The sequence below is a fragment of the Bubalus bubalis genome, chromosome 7, assembly GCF_019923935.1.
Source record: "Bubalus bubalis isolate 160015118507 breed Murrah chromosome 7, NDDB_SH_1, whole genome shotgun sequence".
Classification (NCBI taxonomy): domain Eukaryota; kingdom Metazoa; phylum Chordata; class Mammalia; order Artiodactyla; family Bovidae; genus Bubalus; species Bubalus bubalis.
This window is the reverse complement of record NC_059163.1, coordinates 20,302,604-20,329,391: the sequence shown is the minus strand read 5'-3', so window position 1 is coordinate 20,329,391 and position 26,788 is coordinate 20,302,604. Positions and strand designations below refer to the sequence as shown.

The 26,788-nt window shown below is 43.1% G+C and overlaps 2 protein-coding genes across 12 annotated transcripts in view; one reads left to right on the top strand and one right to left on the bottom strand.

Annotated features, from left to right (window-relative positions):
* Nucleotides 1-1,809: 1,809 nt before the first annotated feature.
* HNRNPDL (heterogeneous nuclear ribonucleoprotein D like) lies at nucleotides 1,810-7,137 on the bottom strand. Of its 9 annotated transcripts, XR_006552158.1 has the most exons (9): nucleotides 6,451-6,903; nucleotides 5,478-5,646; nucleotides 5,220-5,381; nucleotides 4,615-4,746; nucleotides 4,327-4,441; nucleotides 3,621-3,791; nucleotides 3,234-3,325; nucleotides 2,758-2,862; nucleotides 1,810-2,070 (listed from the first exon to the last, which is right to left on the bottom strand). XR_006552158.1 is itself a non-coding variant. In XM_025289817.2 (8 exons), exons 1-7 carry the CDS (start codon nucleotides 6,891-6,893, stop codon nucleotides 3,255-3,257), a joined length of 1,263 nt encoding a protein of 420 aa, XP_025145602.1. In that variant the 5' UTR covers nucleotides 6,894-7,137; the 3' UTR covers nucleotides 1,810-2,070; nucleotides 3,234-3,254. The 9 variants fall into 9 exon arrangements, 6 of the variants coding, with proteins under 6 accessions (XP_025145602.1, XP_025145610.1, XP_025145604.1 ...); XM_025289817.2 differs by lacking the exon at nucleotides 2,758-2,862 and having other exon boundaries at nucleotides 6,451-7,137; XR_006552159.1 differs by lacking the exon at nucleotides 3,621-3,791.
* Nucleotides 7,138-7,314: 177 nt separating this feature from the next.
* ENOPH1 (enolase-phosphatase 1) overlaps nucleotides 7,315-26,788 on the top strand; it is a 37,970-nt gene continuing 18,496 nt past the window's right edge. Inside the window, exon 1 of one of the 3 annotated variants that reach the window (XM_025289831.3) lies at nucleotides 7,315-7,466. Coding sequence is in view for 1 of the 3 variants with exons in the window: in XM_006072893.4 (XP_006072955.4) it covers nucleotides 8,050-8,133 (84 nt within the window). In the remaining 2 variants the exon portion in view is untranslated. Of the gene's footprint in view, nucleotides 7,478-7,572; nucleotides 8,134-26,788 lie in introns of those variants that run through there. The other 2 variants (XM_025289830.3, XM_006072893.4) reach the window with 2 other exon arrangements.

Sequence of the window (26,788 nt, the reverse complement as noted above, 5' to 3'; positions counted from 1 at the left end):
TAATCATGTAAATGTATCTCAGACTACAAAATATTAACATGCTGTTCAATAAAACTGTTAAATAATTAAGGTGTCTCTAAGGGGTAAGGAGCAACACATACAACTTGGTCAAAACTATTCAGGAAGTGTATTTAAGAAAAATACAGGCTAATTGAGTTATGTCTGTCATAGGTACTTCATTTTTCTAAAAGACCTCAGACTAGATGTAGTGTATTTCTTCAAAATCATATATATCAAGACTTGACTGAAGAGTATGGATTTTGTTTAAAAAAAAGCTTTTATTCGTTTTTGATCAGGGAAAGGACAATCTCAATGTCAACTTGTCACCTAATCATATATTTGAACTTACAAGATTTACTGCCCTAAAGACACTGCACCTACTGACTTGACAACATAACTTAAAACGAAAATCTCCTTTCTGTCCCCTAAGGTTGCATGTTGAAAAAATAAACAATCCCTTGCAATAGCCAACACTGGTACTTAGCTTAGGTTTAAGGTCAAACAGCAAAACAGGAGCAAAACAAGGCCAAAAGCATTATAACTTGATAGCCCATCAAGTACAAACATCACTGGAATAAAGAAAGTTGCAGGCACCAAAGAAAACAAGAGGCAGGTTCATTAGCATAAAAAAATTTACACTTGATTGAAGGTGCGGTGAACTATTCCACAAGTAAACATGTATGCCAATCCTAATGGCGAACATGAAACCAAAGCAACAAAACCGAAAACATTAAACTCAGTAAACTACACTGAATGTAAAATTCAAAACTTGAACTTATCTAGGATATCCTCCCAAATCTAGAGCTAAAAGTTTTTAACGCACCAGGAAGATGTGTTGTAATGACATGACTTGGTCACACGTAAGACTTGCATTTACATAAGAATCAAGGGTTATCCTTCTCCATTATTCGTTTATGTCTGAATGTGAATATGCTCAACTACTCAGCTCATGCACTAACCGCATAAAAAAATGACTGAAACCTACTACCCATGCCTTCTAAGAACTCACACCATCTAACAGTTAACACCCAGTACAGCTTCCTAACAAGGCCCCAAGAGAAAACATTTTGTTCAGTTCGGTGCTTGCTGTGACATAAAACCAACAGAATAGAATACAATTAATTTACTCAGCTACTACTTCAAATCTTTTAATCTAAGTTTTGTTCAAACTTTAATAACTTCATACCTATTTGCCAAAATTGTTGTGTAAAATCTAACTATATCTGATATTCTTAACCTGTAGCTCCTATAACACAGTTTTAGCCCCCCCACCCCGCAATGGGTATATCTGGACATTTTAATCAAGAAAACAAAGTTATGGTATTATGATCAGTCAAAGCTCTTTCTAGCAGACCACTGAATACAACAATCCATTAAAAAAATGCCTTTCCGGAGACAACAAAGCAAAACATTTTCTTCATAAAAGGAGCTACCAGCATGCTTTGTGCCATTAAAAATTTACTTTTCAAAATATAACCAAAGACTCATGGTCTACTAGAAAGCTCCCACTAATCACAACAGTATAACTATGCCACAGAAACTTTCATGACAATGTCTCCAGATAGGCAGAGAAGAAACAACATTAAAGGTTATGATGGAAGCCTCAGTTAGAGAGGAAAATGAAGTCTTAAGAGCATAGAATACATCTAACAAACAAGGGGAACAGAGCAGACATTGTAGCTGGCTATTCATAAAGGACCACAGTTTTCTCTTCCTATGGAGCAAGACTCCCTACAAAATAAACTGTGCGTTAATTATTGCTTATTTAAATTACACTTTTACAGAGCTATTTAGTACCTGACGCAGAAAAACAATCACATAAGGAAGCATTTATTTGAGGTTTAACATGTAATCATACAAATAAAGTCTGTATAAACACAAATCCACAGAGTCATAACACAGATAGCAAAAGACAAAGTAAAAACAAAGAAAACTAATTGGCGGCTATATACAGTTGGACACAAATTGTGTCTTGTACACTAGAAAGTCTTTACAAAATAATCATCTTAGATCAACAGAAGACCAATCTTCAATGTCCTCCTGCAAGATGGTTACTTTAGCAATCTCTTCCTAAAAACAAAAACAAAATAGCAATTAGATTTGTGCAACTCCGGCAAGCTTTCTAAGGTCCACTTTCATGAATTGTTTTAAGTTCTCACTTTATTCTTTTCTTCAATAATTAAAGATCACATGCAAATTCATTGGCAAAATGCAGTTTGGGTAATTATAATCATCATAATCATCTCACCTTGAAGTTCCCATATGATATTAAAACTTACTTAGAAAATCAGGGAACACAATCTTTTCATATTCACAGATTGAACTGTGCTAGATGCAAGGTTTACTAGAAGTGTCTCTAGTAAGCCATGTAAAATTCTATTACAAACACGAATTTCTAACACGCTTGTATTTCAAGGCAACAAATTGCTAAGTGCATATGATCTTTAATTTAAATCCCAGATTTTAAAGTTCTTGTTTTGGTTTGTAGATTTCACTATTAGCTATAAAAAGAAAAAGCAAGCATTAAATCTTAAAGAATGAACACTTAAAATGAGGCTCCACAATTGAAATACAACACTAAACAGAAGACCAAAATGATTAAGCTGTAAAAAGGCATTTATGTACTTTAACTCCTGTAAAAAACCATTTAAGTTAAGTTTAGACACTTAATCTTCAAAATGATTAAAAAAGAAGCCAAAGTCTGAAGTTTTCCACTTTAATCTTTACGCTGGTACATGAAGTTGGAAGAGACCATACCACAGGACAGCGTTTTCTGGTGTATGCCTTGCGCTCTGCCCGCAACGTGCGACCCCCAGAGATAGACGTGGTCAGGGTGACACACGGCCTGCAATGAAGTTCCCGCTGGCGGGTACAAACAAGGTATAATGTCAGAGTTAGAAGACAACATTCTTGTTTTCCTTAAGTTGTACCCATTTCAGTACTTTACCTGTTAACAGTTCTAAAAAGTTTAATTATTCCTCTAGACCACCTGGTACACAAAGCAAACAGAAAAACTCTTAAGTTTTTCTGTATTACTAAAGAAAGTGAGATAAAACTTTAAAGTTAAAGATCTATAGACACTTTAGGCAAAACAGGCTCATAAAGCAAGTAAAAATTTAACAATTTAGTAAAAACACGCTACGTGGTATTTTGTTTTTACTCATTTTCATTTGTCTATTGATCTTTAAATTAAATTAGACATTTCTACTGGTTTCTTGAACTCTGATACACACCTGTTTTCTGCAGTGTCCCCTTTAATACGGCTGGTAATTGTTTTGGTGATTGCCACCCCCTCGGGATGCCTTGCCGTAAGTGCTCTGTTGGCCTACGTGGAAAAGACAAAAAATTACTTAGCTTTTAATGATATGGTTTTGCTATATATTTAAAAGCTTTAGATGTACAAAATTCTGCATGCCAAATAGAATTAGGTAGTTTAAGTCACTATAAATTAGGCACATATCACATTCTAGAATGCTCATAATAACCAGTCACTAAATCTGTATAACCCCCTGTGACTATTACATCTCAAAAATTTAACTCTAAACACTTCTATAACACAATCTCAGAATTGAGATGAATCTTAATACCATTGGTTTATGAAGTTAAATAAATATTCTTACCACTGTAGTCTGCATATCCCTGTCCATATCCATAGTTCCCATAGTTATACCCAGTATAATCATAGCCGCCATAGCCACTATAGTTTTGATCACCACCATAGGCACTATTGTAATTTCCATATCCTTGATCATAATAGTTATTAAATCCTTGGTTCCAGTTTTGGCCCTGACCTGAAACAATGCACAATGATTGTTAGGAAACAACTTCTGACCCCCAGTCCTAACATAAAATGATGCATTCCTGTCCCTCACTCTGCAAATCTTAAAAAGGAAGAATGGACATCTACAGTGCTATCTGGTTAAGAAAATATCACTTACAGTTGTCATAAAAAAAAAAAACAAACGAGGGATGTGTGTGTATAAGTCCAACTGTGCCCGTATCAGGCTTCCTAAATCTAATGGGGGATAAAAAAATCAAGAAGACAGCAAGCATGTTTAGAACAAGGACTCCTGCCATAGAACACCTATCATGCCAAGGTGTATCATGTAATCTTAATTACGTTCAATGGTATTATTTTCCCATCAGTACTGACACTGTCAGAGTGGCTATTTGAAGTGAAACCAATAAAACAAAAACCCCTGGACTAAAACAAGCACTTTGCATGCTGTAACAGTTTAAATTTGGCGTTACTCTCCAATGGGCTTATTCATATTTAGCAGTTGATAGCTTAAACCACTGCGTCATTTCCCTGGAATTAGGTCTCACCTCGGCCTCGACCCCTAGTACCACCTCGCCCACCAGCTGCTGCACCTCTTCCTCCCTTTTGTTGCTGCTGTTGCTGTCTATATACCTCTTTGGGTTGTGCAACTTTGATTTCACACTATAAACAAAAGGTAAAAAGAATACAAAATTGTTACCACTGTTCTAATGTCAAGCCATTTTTTTCCTTCTCATAACAGGTTGTGAAATTTCCCTTAAAAGAAAAAAAAAAACACACACAAAACCAAACAAACCCACCCCACTGTTCACTGAACAGAATCCAAATGGCTTTACCTTCCCAGAACCAATTTGATGGTATCTGCTTTCTAACAATTTCTTTACTGGCTCCTCATCTGTATATGTAATAAAGCAAAATCCTCTTCTTTCATTTGTTTTTGTATCCATAGGAAGTTCAATATTTTCAATCTGAAATCAAGATGCACACCCAAGATCACCCAGTAAAGTTAAAAAGCTGCCAAAATGTTTCAGAATGACACAAGTCATTCACAATCTTTAACAAAGTATGTTACTCTCATGAATTGACTTCTGTATAAATTGTTTCATTATCAACATCAAACTAGAGTAACCTGGCTTATCTACAAACCGTTTCTTTAGAGGGGAGAGGAAAACCTCAACAGCCTTTTGTACCCCACAGATGCCACTCCAATCCTGACCACACCAAAGCCTCACCTTTTTGCTGAAATACATTAGCTATTAATTTCCATTAATTTAGATACTAGTTTCCATTGTAACACATAAAGCAGTGGTAAGGGAGGGAGGACTTGAGCAATGATTTAATTCCACCCTGACCGATCTCTATTCTGTAAGAACTGGGCCAGGGACAAAACGTTACATAAACGTATCGAATAAGAATACGCATAAACAAAAGCACGGCGCACCTCTCCAAAGGCTCCAAAATATTCTTTAATTTGTTCCTCCGAAGTATCTGGGCTCAATCCACCCACGAAAACCTTTTTGGGGGGTTCCTTCCCCTTTAAAGCTTTGGCCCTTTTAGGGTCTATCAATTTGCCATCCAGTTTGTGTTCTTTCAGTTCCAAAACCTAGAAGACAGATTTATGTGATCTGACAACATACAACCAACCCTCCGAACGACTTGCAAAACGCACACAAAAAGCACGATGCAAACAGGTTCATACCTTATCAACACTAGCAGCATCCTTGAAAAGCACAAATCCAAATCCTCGTGATCTTCCAGTAACAGGATCTGTTTTAATCGTGCAGTCCACAACTTCCCCAAATCGAGACAAATATTCAGTCAGATCTTTCTTGCTTGTATCCCAGCTCAAGCCTCCAATAAACATTTTACTAGAAATAAAAGTTGTTTATTTACAAACAGCAGTAGCTAAAACGGTTCAATTCTAAAGTTACGTTTACTACAAACTGTAAGCACAGGAAATTCATACCCACGTACAAGTAATTTCACCTGTTTACAAACACACAGGAACCAAAGACCACAAAAAAGCCCCAAATTCCATCAAGGTCACTTATCCAAATCTTTGCTCTCCACACTGCACCAGGCACAGTTTAAACGAGGCCAACCAAACACGTTAAAAGACCGTTCCGAACTAGGAAAATGCAACTTTCTAAAGTGAACGCCCACTACTCAGGTTCACCGTCTTCCTCAGCTGTCAAGTCAACGTTCCACTTGAAGAATTCATCATCACGCATACTGGAGATCTGGGCACCAGTCGCCTACAGGTTCCCAAACCAAGGGTCCCCCTGCATCCTCCCCAGAAAATCTGCCCGGAGCCCTAACAGATACAGTGAAGAGGCGGCGGCAGCTGCAGTGTGCGGCGCGGCCGGCCCGGCCCCTCCCCCTCAGGCCCCACGCGGCGCCTGCGCACTCTGGCCCCAGACGCCGCCGCCCTCCGCCTCCAAACCCTCTGCCCTTCCCCCACCTTCCGCGGGGCTCTCCAGTAACCCCGTCCGTCTCCTACTTTCCTCTTCCCTCCGATCTAGTGGGGTCCGGCGGACACGCGGGAGAATCGACTCGGGACAAGAATGGGCGGGTGAGGTGGGGTAGGGTAGCGCGCGGATCCCAGGGACGAAGAGCGCGTGCGGCGCGCTGGGGGAGGGGAAAAGAGGGGAGAGGCGAGAAGCGTGCGGTACCCGTCATCCTGCTGGTTCTTGCTCGCGTTGATCTTGGATCCCTCGGCGAACTCCTCTATGTTGCTGTACTCGTTCATGTCTTCCATAGCGGCGGAGTGGTCGGCCGGAAGGTGCTGGCGCGCAGACCGAGTCGCGGCAGCAGCGGCGGCGGAGCGTTGTATGGAGCTGGATTTAAAATGGCGGCGGAAGAGATCCGGGCGCCGCCTGCGCCCTCCCTTTATAGCCGCCCCGCCCGCCAATCGGGAGGGCTGCTGGGCGGTGACGTGGCGCTGGGCCCGGCGCGCCCCCTGCCGGGCGGAGCTGGGAGCGAGCGAAGGGAGGAGCGGGGCGAGCTGCCGCGGCGGCCGCGGCCGCCAATGGGAGAGGCTGCGGGAGGCTAAAGTAGCGGGAGCGGAGGGGAACAATGGCGGCGGCACATGGGAGAGTCGGGGCGGGACCTCCATCACGGCCCTCCTGCTGAGAAACGAGGTCGCGAGTGAGGGGACGCGGGCTTGGGAAGAGAGACGCGTCAGAAGAGAAACAACGACGGGGCGAGTCCTGGGGTCAGAATCCCGAGCAACGCCACAGTCCCTCTTGCCTTGAGAGCCTTTTGTCTCTGGCGTCCGGTCCAGCCCACTCCCAGCCAAGAGCCGTCAACCCCGCCTTTTTCCGCCCTCGGTTCCCCCAGCGCAGAGCTGCTGCTATCGATTAGCACCGTGGCCGCGCCGCTCCGGAAAAAGGCGGACTGCGCCCGGCGCTGGCGGCTGAGGCGGCGAGCGCGCCGGCCGTCCGCCCGCCGCGCGCACGCGTGTTTTGTCCTCGAGCTGGCTGGAACCAGCCGAACAGGAAGCGGGCGCGCGGCGGCCTCTCAGGGCGGCCGCGCGGCGCGGACGCCTCTTCCGCTGCCGCCCCAGGCGCGCGGGCCGAGGGGGGCGCGGCGGGCCTCGCGCTAGCCGATCGGCCGACGCCGTCCAGCTGACCGGGACCTGAACGGCCTCCTTCGGTGGCTGAGGAACGGCAGGAGGGGCGCGGACCCGGTCGGATTACTGTAAAAAATGCCAAAGCCGAAGCTGTGGGCGGGGAGGGAGGGGGCTAGGTGCCGTAGAGGGCAAGGGGCACTCACATCCCCGGCGCGCCACTCGCGGGGCTCCCGTCTGCACGTGCCCCGAGCCTCTCCCGCTCGCTCAACCAGTCTGCGGAGAGCGCGCTCCCGCGCACCCGTCTCCCGCGTTCGCTTCTTTGTTCCCGCCCACGCGAGGCCCCATTTTGACGGATCGGGTTCGAGGCCCTCTAGCGGCCAATCGACGTCGGCACTGTGCCTCGCCCCGCCCCCTCGGAACCTCGTGAGGACCGCCCTCTCTTTCTGCCCACGTGGTCTGGGCCTCCCGCCCCGGGCAGCTGGCGAGTTCAGGGTCCTTGGGCTGCGGATTTCTCCACGTCCGGAGGCGCTGACCAGTCCTCTCCGCCTCGTGCCTCAGGCCGCGCTGCGGTTATCCGCTCCGGGACTTTTTTTCTGGGCCACCAGAAGCCCAGCCCTTTGCTGGGGGCGCTGCCGGCGCCGCCCTCCGCCCTCTCTACCAGTAGGCCGTTTCTCTTGGTAGCAGTCGGTGGGGTGGGGAAATGGTCGTGCTTTCGGTGCCCGCCGAAGTCACTGTGATCCTGTTAGATATCGAAGGTACCACAACCCCGATTGCTTTCGTGAAGGTGAGGGGCGGAAGGGAGCGGGGCAGTTACTTACGCTTTAAACCCAAAATGTTGAAAGTATCGCAGACCTTGCACTAGAGACACGAGGAGTGGGAGAGACGGTGTAGCTTTGCTCCGACTCTGGGGTGGGAGGAGGTAGTCTGCGGCGGATTGCTGGATGTATTTTCTCCTCATCTTCACCTTCCCCCGTCCCTGCCCTCGGTTGTTTGCAGGTGGGTGGGAAGGGAGGGAGGTGGTGGTGAAGAAGGGCGGAGGAGGGCAGGTCCGCGGCGGCAAGGTGAAGAGGTGTGGGCGCCGCCCGCCGGGCAGGTGTGCGCCCCGTCACCCCGCAGGTAAGCGACTGCCTCGTGCCAATATGGACCTGGGGAGTCGGCGGCCGCGATCTAGTGGTCCCTGAGGCTTCCAGCCCAGCAAAATGGAAAGACTGAAGCGTCAGGGTGACTTTTCAGGTAGCCTTGGTGTCTTAGGCAGTAATGGTTATTCTTCGCCTTTTCCCACTCCTGCTGTTCGTGGCCGAGCCTCTCACTGAATGTTCCTGGACGAGGTTAGCAACGATCTATAGTCCGTCCATTTTCCTTTTTTTAAAAAGAAGACAAAGTTCTTACCCAAAGTCGTCTAGGATAGCAGTGCTAACCAAATTGTCTACATCTAGTTCACAAAACTTTGCATTAGAGCAGGTTCCTTTTTTATATATGTTGTATTTGTCAGGATGATTAAATATCAGATATTAATATAATTTTTAAAAGAATCCCTCAGGCCTAGTCTTCTGTTTATTTGACTTTTAGAGGTTTAAGATAAAAGTTCTCATAGAAGTGCTTGTGTGCAATAATTGAGATACCGTTTACAAAGTAGGGAAAACCCGTCTTCCAGCAAACTGAAAGTCTTAGTTTTAATTAAAAAATTTTTTTAAAGTTACCTGTGAAGAATGTTTTTCTTGATCTGCTGCTGCTAAGTCGCTTCAGTCGTGTCCGACTCTGTCCGACCCCATAAACGGTAGCCCACCAGGCTCCCCCGTCCCTGGGATTCTCCAGGCAAGAACACTGGAGTGGGTTGCCATTTCCTTCTCCAATGCAAGAAAGTGAAAAGTGAAAGTGAAGACGCTCAGTCGTGCCCGACTCTTAGCGACCCCATGGACTGCAGCCTACCAGGCTCCTCCGTCCATGGGGTTTTCCAGGCAAGAGTACTGGAGTTGGGTGTTTCTTGATCTAGGTTATGATATAAAATTGTTGTACACTTTTAGGTCTCCACTGTAACAACCACTTACAAATTCTTTAGAAGGATCACAATACCTTGACATCCAGCATAGTGTCTTAAGAAATCTAGTTTGGCATTTTTTTCCCCAAGTTTTTAAGTACACGTGAGGCCTCTGCAGAAATATTCAGAATTGGCCAAATGTTGATAACTGAGTCGACTTTTCTTTCTCTTGTTGATTGTGACAAAATAACTACTTTCTTGTAGTTTTCAAAGAAAAAAAGGATTCTGCATTTTTATGGTTCATAGTTTACAAGTCACAGTCTTGCTTTCCACTGTTATCAGAAGACCAGGAGTAATGACAAGTAGTAATATGGCATATATACCATTCTTGGAAAATCTATTTAGGGAGAAGATATCTCATGCAAATCAATTTTGTAGCAAAAAATAATGCATCTCATTCACCTTTTTTAATCTTGTCTTCTGCAAGATGAGCTGAGCCACTTCTTGGAATCTTTGTTTATGACAGACTTATTCTGAGATCTTTCTGAGAATGAAAATGCCTTAATGGTCTAAATATTTTTTTTTTTTTTTTTGCGTTTGAGACCAGACTGCAAAAAAAAATCACTCAAGGATCTTGTTCTAAGGATAATTTATTGTGCTTTGTCCTATAATCAATTATTATTTTTATTAAGGTTAATTACTACAATTGTCTATTTGCTATGCATTAAATGATCAAAACCAGTGTTTCTGAGAGTGTGTTCGGAAGAACATTAAGTCTTTGTGGATGTTTATTGTAACTACACAGAAAAAGATTACTAAATGCATTTTGAGAAAATGGTCTATGCTTATTCAACCAGGTTTCTTTATTGCACACCTTCTCAGATCCTTTGTATCATACACACACTTGCACACACATAATGCTTTGTGAACCTTCAAGAGACTAGCATTTCACAAATTTATTTGAACCAAGAAATCCTTTAGCACAGTGTCTGTATCTTTTGAATACAGATTTTTTAAATTTAGCATCTCTTTAAAGAGATGCTAAATTGTATCCTTCTTGGACCTCTGTTCTACTTTGGGCTTTAGTCACGTTAGTGTGTGAACTTGGAAATGATGAAAGGAAACATTGAGATGCGACTGGTATCCTTGACTACAAGTCAGGTTGTGTGCACTGTTGCATATTACTGATAGGAGACAGGCTCTGAAAAACTGAACAGTTTGCCTGGGATTTGAAACCAAATTGTCGGGAATCACAGTGCTTGTTCCATCTTCTTTGCCTGGTCTTGTGGGTGTTAAATGACACAGCTGACACGAGAGCACTTTAATCAGTAAGAAATACCATAAAAGTATATGGTGGCAAATTTTAGTTTACACCACCTCTTGGTGATAGGTTTAGGAGTACACCCTTGGAACAGAATAACTGTACTTTATTTGGGGGTTTGGTTCTGCCGTCAGTATACACTGTGAAAATTGAGTATTGTCAAAAATTGCCGTTGTGATTGTCATACTGAGTGAAGTAAATCAGAGAAGGAGCAATATCCTATGACATTCCTTGTATGTGGAATCTAAGAAATGATACAAATGAATTTACAAAACAGAAAGAGACTCACAGACTTAGAGAACAAACAGTTTTGGGCTGGGGAGAGGCGGAGAGGGGAGGAAGAGATAGTTAGGGAGTTTGGGATGACATGTACACACTGCTGTAATTAAAATGGATAACCAACAAGGACCTACTGTATAGCATGGGGAACTCTGCTTGGTGTTATGTGACAGCCTGGGTGGGAGGGGAGCTTGGGGGAGAATGGATACATGTATATATATGGCTGGGTCCCTTTGATGTCCACCTAAAACTATCACAGCATTGTTAAATGGTTACACCCCAATACGAAAGAAAAGGTTTTTTTTTAAAAAAATGCCTTTGAAATACCCTTAGGAAGCCAGTCCTCTCTGGAGACTGATGCATCCATTTTTCCTTCAGAGTTGAAACATTGCTGCTGCTGCTTTTGAGCATCGGAGGAAGTAGTTGGTTTGGGATTAGGTGACGTAGATGAAAAACATATTGTGTCAAACACTAGGCTCACACTGAACCATTCATGCTGTCAGAGACACTGGGGAACTGAGACTGTCTCAGGGAACAGAATACCTTCTGTGAGTGGAATGGCAGACAGGTTACCAGCACTGGTTATATTTATTTTTTCCCTTTCTCTGTCTCTTTTTCCCCTTGCTAAGTAGTTAGAGTTGAAGGTGTCTGTGATGCAACTTATAACGATATAAGATGACACAAACTCCTAGATATCTTACAGGATTCCATAGAATCTTCCCAGTCTGGAAATGTGTTCTGTGAACAGCCTGTTGCTCTGTCAGGACATGCCTTTAACCCTTAGGCTACAGATAATAATAAACAGTGGTTTTCCTTAACTGCTAATATATCTTATTTTCTTCGAGTCAGAATGGTCAAATTTCTGGAGTGAGAAGGGTTCCTAGCTTGGATCATCTAGTCAGTGTCACAACCAGCTAATTAATTTCTCATATGAATCAATGGATGCCTAGAGGCATGTCTTGGTGAGAGTCATCACGACTTGTTGGGGACAAAGCAGCAGTAGATCCCAGCTTTCCCTCGATGGTTCCCAGTGCATCTGAGTCCTCAAAGCCATCAGTCCTGCCCCTCACTGCAGAACATGTGCCTCTGGAGGTTCTTTTCTTTTCATGCACTGACTGTGATCCTCTATGGTAGTGATCACTCAACATTTTTTGGTTATATAAACCATCAGCGGGCTTTCCCGATGGCTCAATGGGCGAAGAATCCGCCTGCAGTGTAGGAGACACAAGAAACACAGGTTCAACTCCTGGGTTGGGAAGATGCCCTGGAGAAGGGCATGGCAACCCACTCCAGTGTTCTTGCCTGGAGAATCCCATGGACAAAGGAGCTTGACGGGCTACAGTCTAAAAGGTCGCAGAGAGTCAGACATCACTGAGTGACCACACACACACACAGCATCAGTAGAGTTGGGGCAGGCATAACCAATAGAACTTATTGTAACCAACAGAATTTCTTGTGTATTGTTATTAAGTTATAAAGTAAATTAGAATTCAAAGATGAGGTTTAAATAAGTATAAATGAATGGGTTTGTATTTTCCTCCCTTATCCCTTTGAATCATCTTGCCTGCACCCCATGGAGCCGCCAGAGAATCTTTGTCCGTGGTGATGTAATACTCATTTTTCTGAGTTTTTGCATTGTGTTATTCCAATGATTTTAGTCTGTAAGCTGTGAAATAACACCATTACCAGTCCTGTAGTTATCCTGTCAGGAACCTTCAACTATTGTTTTTGAGTTGGGAAGATAATCTCTTGTTTCTGAAAATTTGGTGCTTTTCCTGTCATTACACATCAAATTAGTACTTGTAACAACAGTTGGGGCAGTTATGATCTATGAAGTCAATGCAAACACCATCTTAGCAAATATTGAAACACTGTCCATAGAGAAGATGAAGGGAGCGGTTCCTGTGAACCTCTGGTCACAACTGATGGATAGATAACCTTGTTTTGTGTGTTTCTGTTTGTCTTACTTAATACATATCATCGACTCCCTAACACTGAGCTTGCTGCTGATGGCGCTGTAACTTAGGCTGTGCTGGAGCTTCTCTAACCGCATGTGCTTTCTCCAGGAGCTAGTCTTCTTGCCTTAGGAACACTAGACAGCACTTGAGCACTTTGGGGGCAGTCACCAACAAAAAGCACAAAATGTGAAAATGTAGTGGCAAACAGACTTTGAAAAGGATGCTTGTTTAAAATACGAGAGGTGAAGTAAGGCAAAGTATCACCTCATACTGGGAATGTGTGCAGCTGCTTTTCCACAAGTTTTGCTCTTCTGCTCATGTATGTACCTGTTGTCAGAAAAGTGCGAAAGTTCAGTGAATAATGATTTGGAGGTTATGAATAAATTTTAGTAGGTAGAATTTGTAAATATAGTATCTTTAAATAACAGGGATTGGCTGGACAGAGTGTAGTATTTATCAGGATGAGCTTGGTGACTGCAAGTCTGGCCTAGCTTCTGGATCCCTGAATGATTTATGGCAAGGTAGTTACTGTCCTTTGAGTCTTCGTACAGATGTCCTGTACAGTGTCCTGTACTGTGGGGATAGCAACCCCATAAGGCTGTTGGGAACATTAATGAATACACGTGCTCAAGGATTGTGCTCAGTCACTCGGTCATGTCCGACTCTCTGTGACCCTGTGTGTGGACTGTAGCCCACCAGTCTCCTCTGCCCATGGGATTTTCCAGGCAAGAATACTGAAGTGTGTTGCCATTTCCTCCTCAGGGGATCTTCCTGACCCAGGGATCGAACCCAAGTCTCCTGCATTTCCTGCCTTGGCAGGCAAATGCTTGACTACTGAGCTACCTGGAAAGCAAGGAATGAATATTTAGCCCCCTGTATAAAATAAATAAATATATTTCCATCAGTATTTCATTCGCTATCAACAAACCTTGTCAGAGAGTAGAGGGTGAGCGGCAGTGGTTGGGTATGTTTTTCATTTATGCCTTGGGAAGACTTTTCGTGCTTGAAGATAAAGTCTTTGTAATAATTAAGAACCTTCTATTAACTGAAACTATGAATCTGATTAGGATATTTGTTCCTAGAGAGTGTATTAAGTGGGTTGTGGTGAGTACCCTTGCCAGTGGCCCTTTATATCTGTGCTTCTCAGACTTGAATGTGTAGACAAATAATCCAGAGATCTGGCTAAAATGTAGTTTCTGATTCAGAAGATCTGGAATGGTACTTTTTTTTTTTTTTCATTTTTAGTGACATTTGTTGTTTTCTAATTTTACAAGCAGTGCATGTTCATTGAAAACAGAAATACATAAAAGCATAAAGTAAAAATTGACAATCACGCATAATTCACACTGGCCCCCTTCCCACCAGAAATAAGTGTTATTTGCATTTTGGTGCATTTCCTTCCAGTGTATACATGTTTGTTTGTTTTCTTTTTCTTTTTCTGGCCAGGCATTTTAGTTCCCTGACCAGGGATCGAACCTGTACCCCCTGCATTGGGAGTACGGAGTCTTAACCACTGGACCGCCAGTGAAATCCCGTAGTGCTTTAAATGGAAGTATAATTGACCTACAGTACTATGTTAGTTACAGGTGTCATGGTGATTCAGTATTTCTGTACATTATAAAATGATCATCATGATATGTCTGGTTAACATCTGTCACCATACAAACATACTACAGTATAAATGGTTGTATTCCTCATGCTGTACGTTTCATCCCCATTTATTTTGTAATTGGGAGTTGGTACCTCTTAATCTCCCTCACCTATTTCATTACTTTCTCCAGATTCCTCCCTTCTGGTAACCGCCTGTTTATTCTATATATAAGTCTGTTCTGTTTTGTTATGTTCCTTCATTTGTTTTGTTTTTTAGATACGTGAAATCAGACGGTATTTGTCTTTGCCTTATTTCACTTAGCATAATAACCTCTCAGTTCAGTTCAGTTCAGTTCAGTCGCTCAGTCGTGTCCAACTCTTTGCAACCCCATGAATCGCAGCACGCCAGGCCTCCCTGTCCATCACCAACTCCTGGAGTTCACTCAGACTCATGTCCATCGAGTCAGTGATGCCATCCAGCCATCTCATCCTCTGTCGTCCCCTTTTCCTTCTGCCTCCAATCCCTCTCAGCATCAGTCTTTTCCAGTGAGTCAACTCTTCACATGAGGTGGCCAAAGTACTGGAGTTTCAGCTTTAGCATCATTCCTTCCAAAGAACACCCAGGGCTGATCTCCTTCAGAATGGACTGGTTGGATCTCCTTGCAGTCCAAGGGACTCTCAAGAGTCTTCTCCAACACCACAGTTCAAAAGCATCAATTCTTCTGCGCTCAGCTTTCTTCACAGTCCAACTCTCACATCCATACATGACCATAGGAAAAACCATAGCCTTGACTAGACAGACCTTTGTTGGCAAAGTAATGTCTCTGCTTTTCAATATGCTATCTAGGTTGGTCATAACTTTTCTTCCAAGGAGTAAGTGTCTTTTAATTTCATGGCTGCAGTCACCATCTGCAGTGATTTTGGAGCCCAGAAAAATAAAGTCTGACACTGTCTTCACTGTTTCCCCATCTATTTGCCATGAAGTGATGGGACCAGATGCCATGATCTTCATTTTCTGAATGTTGAGCTTTAAGCCAACTTTTTCACTCTCCTCTTTGACTTTCATCAAGAGACTTTTTAGTTCCTCTTCACTTTCTGCCATAAGGGTGGTGTCATCTGAGGGTGGCATATCTGAGGTTATTGATATTTCTCCTGGCAATCTTGATTCCAGCTTGTGCTTCTTCCAGCCCAGTGTTTCTCATGATGTACTCTGCATATAAGTTAAATACCCTCTAGGTGCATATATGTTATCATAAATGGCAAGATGTCAATCTTTATTTTAATGGTTGAATAATATGGAATGGAAGTTGAGTTTTGAACAGGTTCCCAGGTGATGCTGATGCTATCGGTCCGTGGATTGAACTCTGAGTAGTTAGGCTGTATACAGAAGCCAAGATCTGTTAGCGTCCCTCTTTCCTAATGGCTCATTGGACGTGACAGAGCAGACCAAGATAGTGTAGGTGAATTAAAGGAGGTCTGTCATCATTAACAGAACCAAAACTTCTCAGAAGTCAAGTAAATTGACAAAAGAGAAAGATAATGAAATAAAGTGGTAAATAACAAAGCAATAAGCAAGTGGTCACTTCCCCAGCTTTTGCAAATTGTCTTCCAGGAACTGAACTGTAATAATAACTTTCTTTTTTTTGTTGTTTGTGGAACTCCCCAACCAGGGATTGAACTTGCGGCCCCTGCAGTGAAGCTCGGAGTGTTTTTTATTATTATTTATGTGTTTGCCTGTGCTGGATCTTAGTTGTGGCGTGCAGAATCCAGTTCCCCGACCCGGGATCAAACCTGGGCTTCCAGCAGGGGGAGTGTGAAGTCTTAGCCCCTGGACCACCGGGGAAGTCCAAAGCAATTTTCTTTTATTTTTTCTTAAATATTTATTTACTTATTTGGCTGCATCAGGTCTTAATTGCTGCATGTGCTTAGTTGCTGTGTGGCATTTGGGATCTTAGTTCCCCAAGCAGGGATAGAACCTGCACTCCCTGCATTGGAAACACTGAGTCCAAACCGCTGGACTGCCAGGGAAGTCCTGGGATTATAATTTCTTTTTTTAATTGAGTTTTTTTTTTTTTAAGATTCTGTTTAAGGACTGTAGTGCTGTGGAAGTTGGTAAAGACAATATGTAGGAGCTGGAGTTTTACCTTAGAGTACAGAATTTTTGGCAGTGTTTTGAATAAGACCAAGAGAAAAGATGTCTCAAACTTAATCTTCTGCATTCTGAATTAAGCAGAAAAATCCTTGATCCTATCAGTGGTATTTTTTTGAGTAGCAGATACTCATTTCATTGAAAATCAAAATGATAAAAGATTGATTCATGTTTAACAATGGAATCTAGTTTGTATGCTTTTCTGACATTTGTTTAGTAAATTTCTTTGCACTATATTTTATGCTAAAGCACTTTTAGAAATAGCTCACACAATCGATTGTTTAATAATACTTGTAATTTACTCTTATGTTGTCTTATATTCTAACAATACATTTTGGAAGATAATAATGAGGAAATGTTGAAGTTGACTTTTTTTTTTTTCCTCTCACGAAAACTACTATGTTAATTTTATGGTCTTTGTAGGAAGAGAACTTGTGTTGTTTGATAGTATCTCCCAACTTTAGTTTAATAGCCATTTAATAAGGATTATCATTTCTAATGTTCTCAGCATTGAGAACTGTAGGGCGCTGACTCCACCCTCAGTATGAAACTGTTACAAGACTGCCCATAAGAGGCAGCACGCAGGAGCTTTTTCCACCTGTGTGGTTTATTATTGATGCTGTAATTGTGTCACTTTGCCTGGGTTCCTTCAATCTAGGGATTCAGGCTTTTTCATCTCCAGGAATGGGGAGAGTAGGATCTGTCATGCTCACAAGGTAGAGAAGAAGATCGAATGAGATAGATACAAAAAGCTTTGATCCCTGGATACAAGGTGAGCTTCAGTTCAGTTCAGTTCAGTCTCTCAGTCGTGTCCAACTCTTTGTGACCCCATGAACCGCAGCACGCCAGGCCTCCCTGTCTATCACCAACTCCCGGAGCTGACTGAAACCCATGTCCGTCGTCACGAGTGGAATGTCTCTTGCCGGCTCCCGGCAATGTCCATTGAGTTGGTGATGCCATCCAACCATCTCATCCTCTGTCACTTCTTCTCCTCCCGCCTTCAATCTTTCCCAACATCAGGGTCTTTTCAAATGAGTCAGTTCTTCGCATCGGGTGGCCAAAGTATTGGAGTTTCAGCTTCAACATCAGTCCTTGCAATGAACATTCAGGACTGATTTCCTTTAGGATGGACTGGTTGGATCTCTTTGCAGTCCAAGGGACTCTCAAGAGTCTTCTCCAACACCACAGTTTGAAAGCATCAATTCTTTGGCACTCAGCTTTCTTTATAGTCCAACTCTCACATCTGCACATGACTACTGGAAAAACCATAGCCTTGACTAGACGGACCTTTGTTGGCAAAGTAATGTCTTTGCTTTTTAATATTCTGTCTAGGTTGGTCATAGCTTTTCCAAGGAGCAAGCGTCTTAATTTTGTGGCTGCAATTACCATCTGCAGTGATTTTGGAGCCCCCAAAAATAAAGTCTTTCACTGTTTCCCCATCTATTTGCCATGAAGGTGAGCTTAAGGTCCCATATACTTTTCTGTATCCAGTGACCACTGTTATACTTGATGACCATTATACTAATCTTCTGTCCTTTTGCTTATGGTAGGAGATGGCTTAAATAAATAACTTAGTCATAAGCTGGGAGGGGGCGGACTTTGAAAAATATGAAGCCCAGTAGAAACACTGATTACAATGCAGGAAATATTAGACTGTTTGGAGATAGAAAGCACTTGTGAAGAGTCAGTATGGAAAAGGGGGTGCTAATATGTACAACCCACTCCAGTGTTCTTGCCTGGAGAATCCCAGGAACGGGGGAGCCTGGTGGGCTGCCGTCTATGGGGTCGCACAGAGTCGGACACGACTGAAGCAACTTAGCAGCAGCAGTATGTACTGAAACTCACTGTGATTACCTCTACCTGTGCTTCTATGGCCCGGGGCAGAAATAGGTCAAGAACGAGACACAAAACATAATTGCTCTCAGACAGCTTGCACTGGCATGGCAGGATTTCCTGGTTTGATTACTATTCCCCCAAACCTCTCCTTGCTCCGGATTCCTACACAGAGATATACTCATGGTGGAATACAAGAGGATTGTTGATTCAGCTTTAAACAAGGGGAGGAGCCTTTGGAGAAGCACTGTATTGGGCCTGAGTATATCATGAGATGTATTAGAAAACACCTCCGGCCTTAATTTCTGGTCTCTTACTCATCTAGAACCTTCCATGTTATGACACATGCATAATGTTTCCAGCTAATCAGTCTTCCCTTCCTTTTCCCCACATTTATTTGAATACTTTTCATGTGCCAGGCACTGCCAGGAAACCAAAATCTTAAAGATGCAGTTGCCCCCCCTGAAGGAATGAAGTAAGGAAGACAGGTACATAAACAGGTTGTCTTTGCACCATCAAAATCCTTTTGGGTTTCTTGTTGTCTCAAAGGTAGTTTCAGCTCCTCAACTTGAATGAGTCAGGTTTTCCAACTTTCTGTTCCTCTGTTCCTTTACACTTTTTTTTTTGTAGATAACTGATCATGCCCATTTGGGTTATGCCAGTCTTTCATGCCACCGCCATTCCTCTAGCTTGGGATGTCACACCTTTTCCTCTCCAAGTGCAGTTTGGTTCCATGTACCCATTGACTTAAAACATGTTTAAAACATATTTCTCGTGCTAGGCTGTGGGAATATACAGGTGAAACCTACTTCTGCTTTCCAAGGACTTGGGTTTAAGCAGGAACTTCCGAGTCCTGTCTCCCTGCTCTGCAGTGCCGTGTATTTGCCGTCGCAGCAGATGCTGCCCTGTGGTGTCGTCTGCGTGTGCTGTCTTCCACCGTGCAGAGAGCAACTTAAGGGCGGAGAGCAGAGCCTGGCATAGCGCTTGCACATACGGCATTCGGCGAGTGCTTGTTGACGGCGTTACGGTACCTTCCAGCCTGGGCTAGGAGGGGCTGGCGTTGTCTGCTCCCACTTCTGCTCTCCTTGCTATTTCAGATTCCCTCAAGGTGATATTTTATCTTATTTGCACAGCATGCGATGTAACTGTTGTGTTTGTAGAGTGATATTAGAACTTTCTTTGACCCAGCATTTCTAAAACTGGTGAGTTTTAGAGAAATTAGTTAACAATGGAAGTTAAAACACCATAAAGTAAATTTTATTAACAATTAAGTATCTAAAGAGCTAAATACATTATTCTTTGGAAACTTGTATCTGTTAATGTGAGGCTAGAGGAGTGTTTTTCCCACCCCCCTAATTTTTCCATGGAAATTAATTCATGCTTATTATGAACTGCAGACATTATAGAAGAGTACAGCATAGAGAATGAATGGCCCTTTTGCTCCCACCACCAAGCAGTAATCATTAAGAGTTTGGTGAATATTCTTTCTGATTTTTTTTTTTCCTATGCTTAAAGTCACTTAGATCCTTGAAGTATATGTAGTCAGATCAATTCCCCGAAAGTACCAATTCTAATATATAACCCCTGTTTTGAAAATACATAGATAGGTAAGCCTTTCTTTTGCTCAGATAAACTTTTTAAGGCTATCCTGTGTTTAGCTCTGAAAAGACCTCCCTTCTTTGAAGGTTCTTAAATTTTCTGTCCTTAAAGCTCACCCCATGTAACTCCTTCATATGCCCAAAAAAGCTATTCTTTTTACAATAAAGGCTTATTTTTGTATACAGCTTTTGATTTTCACATTTATTAACTCATTTAATTTTCATTATTGGTTTTGGTGGAGGTAGGGGTCAGAAGAAGGGTGGCGGCCAGCCCACCCTTATCTTGCTGTATCCGGTCCTCCGTCATGTGGAAAGTCAGTAATATTGTCCTCAGAGGCCCTTCTGGAACCTCATTGGACCCTTCCCAGGGGACTCCACTTTCAAAAACACGGATTGCTTTTCAAAGACAGAATTCTTTAATACAGAAAAGGGTTCTTTGTCTTGTGGGTATGCACGTGAGGGCTTCATTTCTTAACTTGATTTTCAGTGATTCATTATGTGACCTTCCAACAAGTTCCTTTTCTTAAGTCTTAAAAAAAGTGTGGAGCTGATACTGAATAAAAAGAGACTAACACATGTAGTTTGAAAACTAGTGGGAGTCCTGGCAGTGGAGCCTGGGTGGGATTTCAGAGAGGAGCTCGTGGTCAGACTGGTGTTGGTGCTGCCGTGCTCCAGGAGACTGACTGACTCCTGCCCTGGGCCTTGGCTGGGACCAACTCGTAAGTCTGTAAGCTAATCAGATCCCTTTGACCAGAAGATCAGGCTCTGGGGATCTGACTCTTTGAACGGAAAAAGGAAAAAGACCTGATTGATAAACTATAGTTTCTTAGTTTATATTTAACCTTTATGTGCCTTTGTGAAATGGAGGAAATAAGAGCACTTGTTTCATAGGGTTATTTTGAGGATTGAAATGATGTGATTCAGGTTATTCATTAATCAATGCATTGAGTGATTTGGAGTGCTTGGGAGCAGTGGCAGATGGTGAGAAGTGATTAGATTCTGGATGTATTTTGAAGATAGGGCTGACAGCATTTGCTGATGAATTGGTGGGATGTGGAGTATGAGAGCAAGAGGAGTCAAAGAGGACTCTAAGGCTTTCGGCTTGAGCATCTTGGAAGGATGGAGCTGCCAATTGGCTGAAATGGGACAGTGTGGGAGGAGCAGGATTAAGGGCTAGAAACAGGAGTTTGAATTTCAGATATCCAAGTGAGATTTGAGGAAGGTCGTTGAAAAAAAAATCACTCTTGAGTTCAGGAAAGAGGTCCAGGTTCAAGCTGTGGATTTAGGGGTCATTGGTAACAGATGGGTATATGGATGGTGTTGGTGGTAAAGAAAGGATGAGATGGTTGGATGGCATCACTCACGCGATGGACATGAGTTTGAGCAAGCTCCATGAGTTGGTGATGGACAGGGAAGCCTGGCGTGCTGCAGTCCATGGGGTTGCAAAGAGTCAGATACGACTGAGCGACTGAACTAACTGCTAAGTGGTAAAGAACCTGTTTGCCAGTGCAGGAGACAAGAGACGTGAGTTCGATCCCTGGGTCAGAAAGATCCCCTGGAGGAGGAAATGGCAACCCACTCCAGTATTCTTGCTTGGAGAATCTCACGGACAGAGGAGCCTGGCAGCCTGCAGTCCCTGGGGTTGCACAGCATCAGACACAACTGAAGTGATTTAGCACAGCACAGCAACATGGCATTTAAAATCATGGATTAGGCGAGATCACTGAGGACTGACTGTAGAATGAGAAGTGCCCAGAACGGTGAAGGCTCGGTTAGTGTTGGCAGTTGTTCCCACTGTTGCTGTAATTACTCATTATTCCTGTTTATTGGAACAGTTACAGTACCGCCAGGTGAGCCAGAATCTCTCATTTCTTTTCTTAGTGCAAATCTCTTTGAGAAAAGCAGTATTAGAAACTTCTGTAGGGAATATATCATCAGGATCTGGGGGGTTGGGTTATCCTCCCTGAAGTCATCCACCCTCAGAGCTGGATAGACTCAAGCATTGGGCTTCAGTAGACCTGGGTTTGAGTCCTGGCTTTACTCTACCAGGAGTGAAACCTTTTTGAATCTCAGCTGCTTCATTTATTCAGAGGGGGTCACCTTGCACCGATGTAGGTGGAGTCAAGGAAGTAAATGTCAGTTCCCTCCCCTCCACACTCACAGGGGCTAGGACTCTGTCCTAGGGCCAGTCAGGGTTCCTGCTCTGAAACTTATGAGATACTGATGTTCTTTCTCTCTGCTGCTTTTAAAGACCTATCCCAAGGCAATGGCACCCCACTCCAGTACTCTTGCCTGGAAAGTCTCATGGACGGAGGAGCCTGGTGGGCTGCAGTCCATGGGGTCGCTAGGAGTCGGACACGACTGAGCGACTTCCCTTTCACTTTTCACCTTCATGCATTGGAGAAGGAAATGGCAACCCACTCCAGTGTTCTTGCCTGGAGAATCCCAGGGACGGGGGAGCCTGGTGGGCTGCTGTCTCTGGGGTCGCACAGAGTCGGACACAACTGAAGCGACTTAGCAGCAGCAGCAGCAGCGCTTGTGAATAAGGATGACCTTCCCTTGTGAGATGTGATTCATTGCAGTTAATTAGATTATAGTTTATATTTCTTTAATTACAGTTTAATCTTAATGGGATTTAGAAGACAAGTTTGTCTTACAGCATCACATATATTCTTTTTGAATGCAGATGAAGATATTTAGTGTTCATTCCTAAAGGCTTCAGCTTTCAAAGGGGAGTGATTATCTCTGCTTAACCCATGAAAATAGCAGAGTTACCATTTCTGAGCCCTCGTGACCCTTTGTAGCAGCCAGAGCTGCAAAACTTCTCTTGGTAGTTCCTAGTATGGTCTTCAGGAAGGATATTTAAGGAGCAGTTCTAATACCAGAACTGTTGAATCTGTCTGATGGATGGTGTGGACCACTCCAAGAAGTAGTAGATTTCCTCATTGTTAGAAATGTTCAAGCAGGTGCAAATATCCAGTTATAAAGTAAGTAAGTTGTGGAGATGCAGTATACAACATAGGGATTAGAGTTAATAATACTGTATTGTATATCTGAAGACTGTGAAGAGAGTAGGTCTTAAAAGGTCTCATCACAAGAAAAAACTTGCTTAACTGTGATGGATGTCAACAAGACTCACCGTGGTGCTCACTTCTCAGTATACACAAACATTCATCCTACGTGCTGTCTTTGTTGTTTAGTCACTAAATCATGTCCGACTCTTTTGCGACCCCATGGAGTGTGGCTCACCAGGCTCTTCTGTCCATGGGATTCTCCAGGCAGGAATACTGGAGTGGGTTTTTGCCATTCCTTTCTCCAGAGGATCTTCCTGACTCAGGGCTCGAACCTGTATCTCCTGCATTGGTGGGCTTATTCTTTACCATTGAGCCACGAGAAGCCCAATACGTTGCATACCTGCGACTAATATAATGTTATGTATCAATTATGTCTCAATTTAAAAAAAGACTATGCTCTTTCATTGTAGAAATAGATATGTTAAAAAAAAAAAGTTTTTCCCCTCCCTTGGTATCTCATGTCCCAGAGAAAACCTTTGTAACCTGTTATGTCCATATTCTCTTAGATTTCCTTTTATCTGTATAGATAGTCCCCAAAATATGATTACCCTGTTTTTTCATTTCTTATTTAGAGAATGTGATTGGTTCTTAGGACCCATTAAGCCACTTGATTTTCCTTTGTTTTTTTATCTCTGGGATTAATACAGAAATAATAGGTCACCAATATTGCCTTTGTGTTGTTTAACTCTCTGCCTGGAAAATGTTAAATTCTCAAATACTGTAAATCATTTGCACCCTGTGGTCCCTTTGGAAAGCTTTTAAAATAGTTTCTTTAAATAGCTGTAGTACTCTTAAGTATCACCCATTACCTTTTTATTGCCCATTTTCTTCAAAGGAGACATGAGTAAATATAGCAACAATTTTATTTTTATTGATTCTATGACCTTTTCATTAAAACAGCCACTTGATAATAAAGCAAATCCATATCTAGACTTCTAAACATTTATGAGGCAACTTCTTTAATTAGATCTTCAGAAATGTTGTGGCCCTTAATGGAGCTCTTTCAGAATGCTATCATTGAGCTGTGTAGAATAATATAAATTGCTGCTTGCATAGTACCCCCACTAGCATTTAGTAGAATTTATTGATAATCATAGTCCCCTGAAAGACAAGTACTGTCGTTTAGTTCTATAGCCTTTTGTCATGTGTGTGTTAGTGTCTTGGTTGTGTCCAGCTTATTGCGTGTCCAGCTTATCCCCATGGACTGTAGCCCACTACATTCCTCTGTCCATGGGATTCTCCAGACAAATATACTGGAGTGGGTTGCAATGCCCTCTTTCAGGGGATCTTGCTGACCCAGTGATTGAACCCAGGTCTCCTGCATTGCAGATAGGTTCTTTACTGTCTGAGCCACCAGGGAAACCCCTTTTGTCGTGAAAGTGAAAGTCGCTCAGTCATGTCTGACTCTTTGCTACCCCATGGAGTATACAGTCCATGGAATTCTCCAGGCCAGAATACTGGAGTGGGTAGCCTTTCCCTTCTCCAGGGGATCTTCCCAACCCAGGGATCGTTCCCAGGTCTCCTGCATTGTAGGCGAATTCTTTACCAGCTGAGCCACCAGGGAAGCCTCATATATACTACTGCTGCTGCTGCTGCTAAGTCGCTTCAGTCGTATCCGATTCTGTGCGACCCCATAGACGGCAGCCCACCAGGCTCCCCGTTCCTGGGATTCTCCAGGCAAGAACACTTGAGTGGGTTGCCATTTCCTTCTCCAATGCACGAAAGTGAAAAGTGAAAGTGAAGTCGCTCAGTCGTGTCCGACTCCTAGCGACCCCGTGGACTGCAGCCCACCAGGCCCCTCCGTCCATGGGATTTTCCAGGCAAGAGTACTGGAGTGGGGTGCCAAACCGTAACAACTCTTTAGGTGCGTGGTAGACTAAAAATACTTACATGTTAGGAGAATCCTGGGTTCATTACAGCATTTTTTTTCATACTATAAAATTGTGAAATTGTCTATCAGTGGATTATAACTGAAGTTAAAGAATTTATCATTGCTGTTCTCAGATTACTTTTAAAGCCTGAAATTTTTCAGTGGGCAGGTTTGAGCAATAAGCATTAGCTTTATTTGTTTATTTATTTTTGGCCATGCTGCGTGGCACTGCAGGGTCCTAGTTCCTTGATCAGGGATTGAACTTGTGCCCCCTTGCAGTGTAAGCAGAGTCTTAACTGGATTGCCAGGGAAGTCCCACTACCCGCTTTAAGAAATTTGTTTTTAGAACATTCTTACTTGACCCATTTTGTTTTCCAAGGCCAAACTTGCTGGTTATTCTAGGTGCCTCTTGATTTTCTACTTTTGTATTCCAGTCCCCAGTGATGAATAGGACATCTTTTTTTTGGTGTTAATTCTAGGAGGTCTTCTGGATGTTCATAGAACCGATCAACTTCAGCTTCTTCAGCATCTGAGGTTGGGGCATAGACTTGAATTACTGTGATGTTTAATGACTTGCCTTAGAAATGAACCGAGATCATTCTGTCACTTTTGAGGTTGCACCCAAGTACTGCATTTTGGACTCTTATTGATTATGAGGGCTACTCTGTTTATTCTATGGGATTCTTGCCCAGTAGTAAATATAATGGTCATCTGAATTAAATTTGCCCATTCCCATCCAGTTTTAGTTCACTGATTTCTAGGATGTCAGTGTTTGTTCTTACCCATCTCCTGTTTGACCACGTCCAGTTTACCTTGATTCATGGACCTAACATTCCACGTTCCCATGCAGTACTGTCCTTTGCAGCATTGGATTTTACTTTCATCACCACATCACAGCTGAGCGTCATTTCCACTTTGGCCCAGACGCTTCATTCTTTCTGGGGCAGTTAGTAGTTCTCCTCTGCTGCTCCCCAGGAGCATACTGAACACCTTCCAAGCTGGGGGACTCGTCTTTTGGTGTCCTATCCTTTTGTCCTTTTATACAGTTCATGAGGTTCTCCTGGCAGGTATAATGGAGTGGTTTTGCCATTCCCCCCTTCTCCATTCCATCCTCCTCCTCCGTCTTACCTGAGAAACCTGTGTGCGGGTCAAGAAGCAATGGTTAGAACCCTGTATGGAACAGCTGATTGGTTCAAGATTGAGAAAAGTGTACTACAGGGCTGTCAGCTGTTACCCTGTTTGTTTAACCTATATGCTGAGCACATCATGAGAAATGCTGGGCTGGATGAGTTACAAGCTGGAATCAAGATAGGCGAGAGAAACATCAACAACCACAGATATGCGGATGATACCACTCTAATGGCAGAAAGCGAAGAGGAACTGAAGAGCTTCTTGATGAGAGGGAAGGAAAGAGTGAAAGAGCCCGCTTAAAATTAAATGTTAGTTAAAAATCTGAGATCATGGTATCTGGCCCCATTACTTCATGCAAATAGAAGGGGAAAAGGTGGACGTAATGACAGATTTCCTCTTCCTGGGCTCTGAAATCTTAGCAGATGGTGACTACAGCCATGAAATCAGAAGATGATTGCTTCTTGGCAGGAAAGCTATGACAGACCTAGATAGTGTGTTGAGACATTACTCTGCCAACAAACGTCCGTATAGTCAAGGCTATGGTCTTCCCACTGGTCATGTATGGTTCTGAGACCTGGACCCTCAATGCCAAAGAATTGAGGCCTTCAAAATGTGGTGCTGGAGAAGACTCCTGCAAGTCTCTTGGACCTCAAGGAGA

Coding starts and splice junctions, on each gene's coding strand:
- HNRNPDL (XM_025289817.2), bottom strand. CDS start 6,893: ATGGAGGTCCCGCCCCGACTCTCCCATGTGCCGCCGCCATTGTTCCCC. Junction 4,442..4,614: donor ATCAAATTGGTTCTGGGAAG/GTAAAGCCATTT, acceptor TTTTGTTTATAG/TGTGAAATCAAAGTTGCACA. Junction 3,326..3,620: donor GGGATATGCAGACTACAGTG/GTAAGAATATTT, acceptor TTTTCCACGTAG/GCCAACAGAGCACTTACGGC.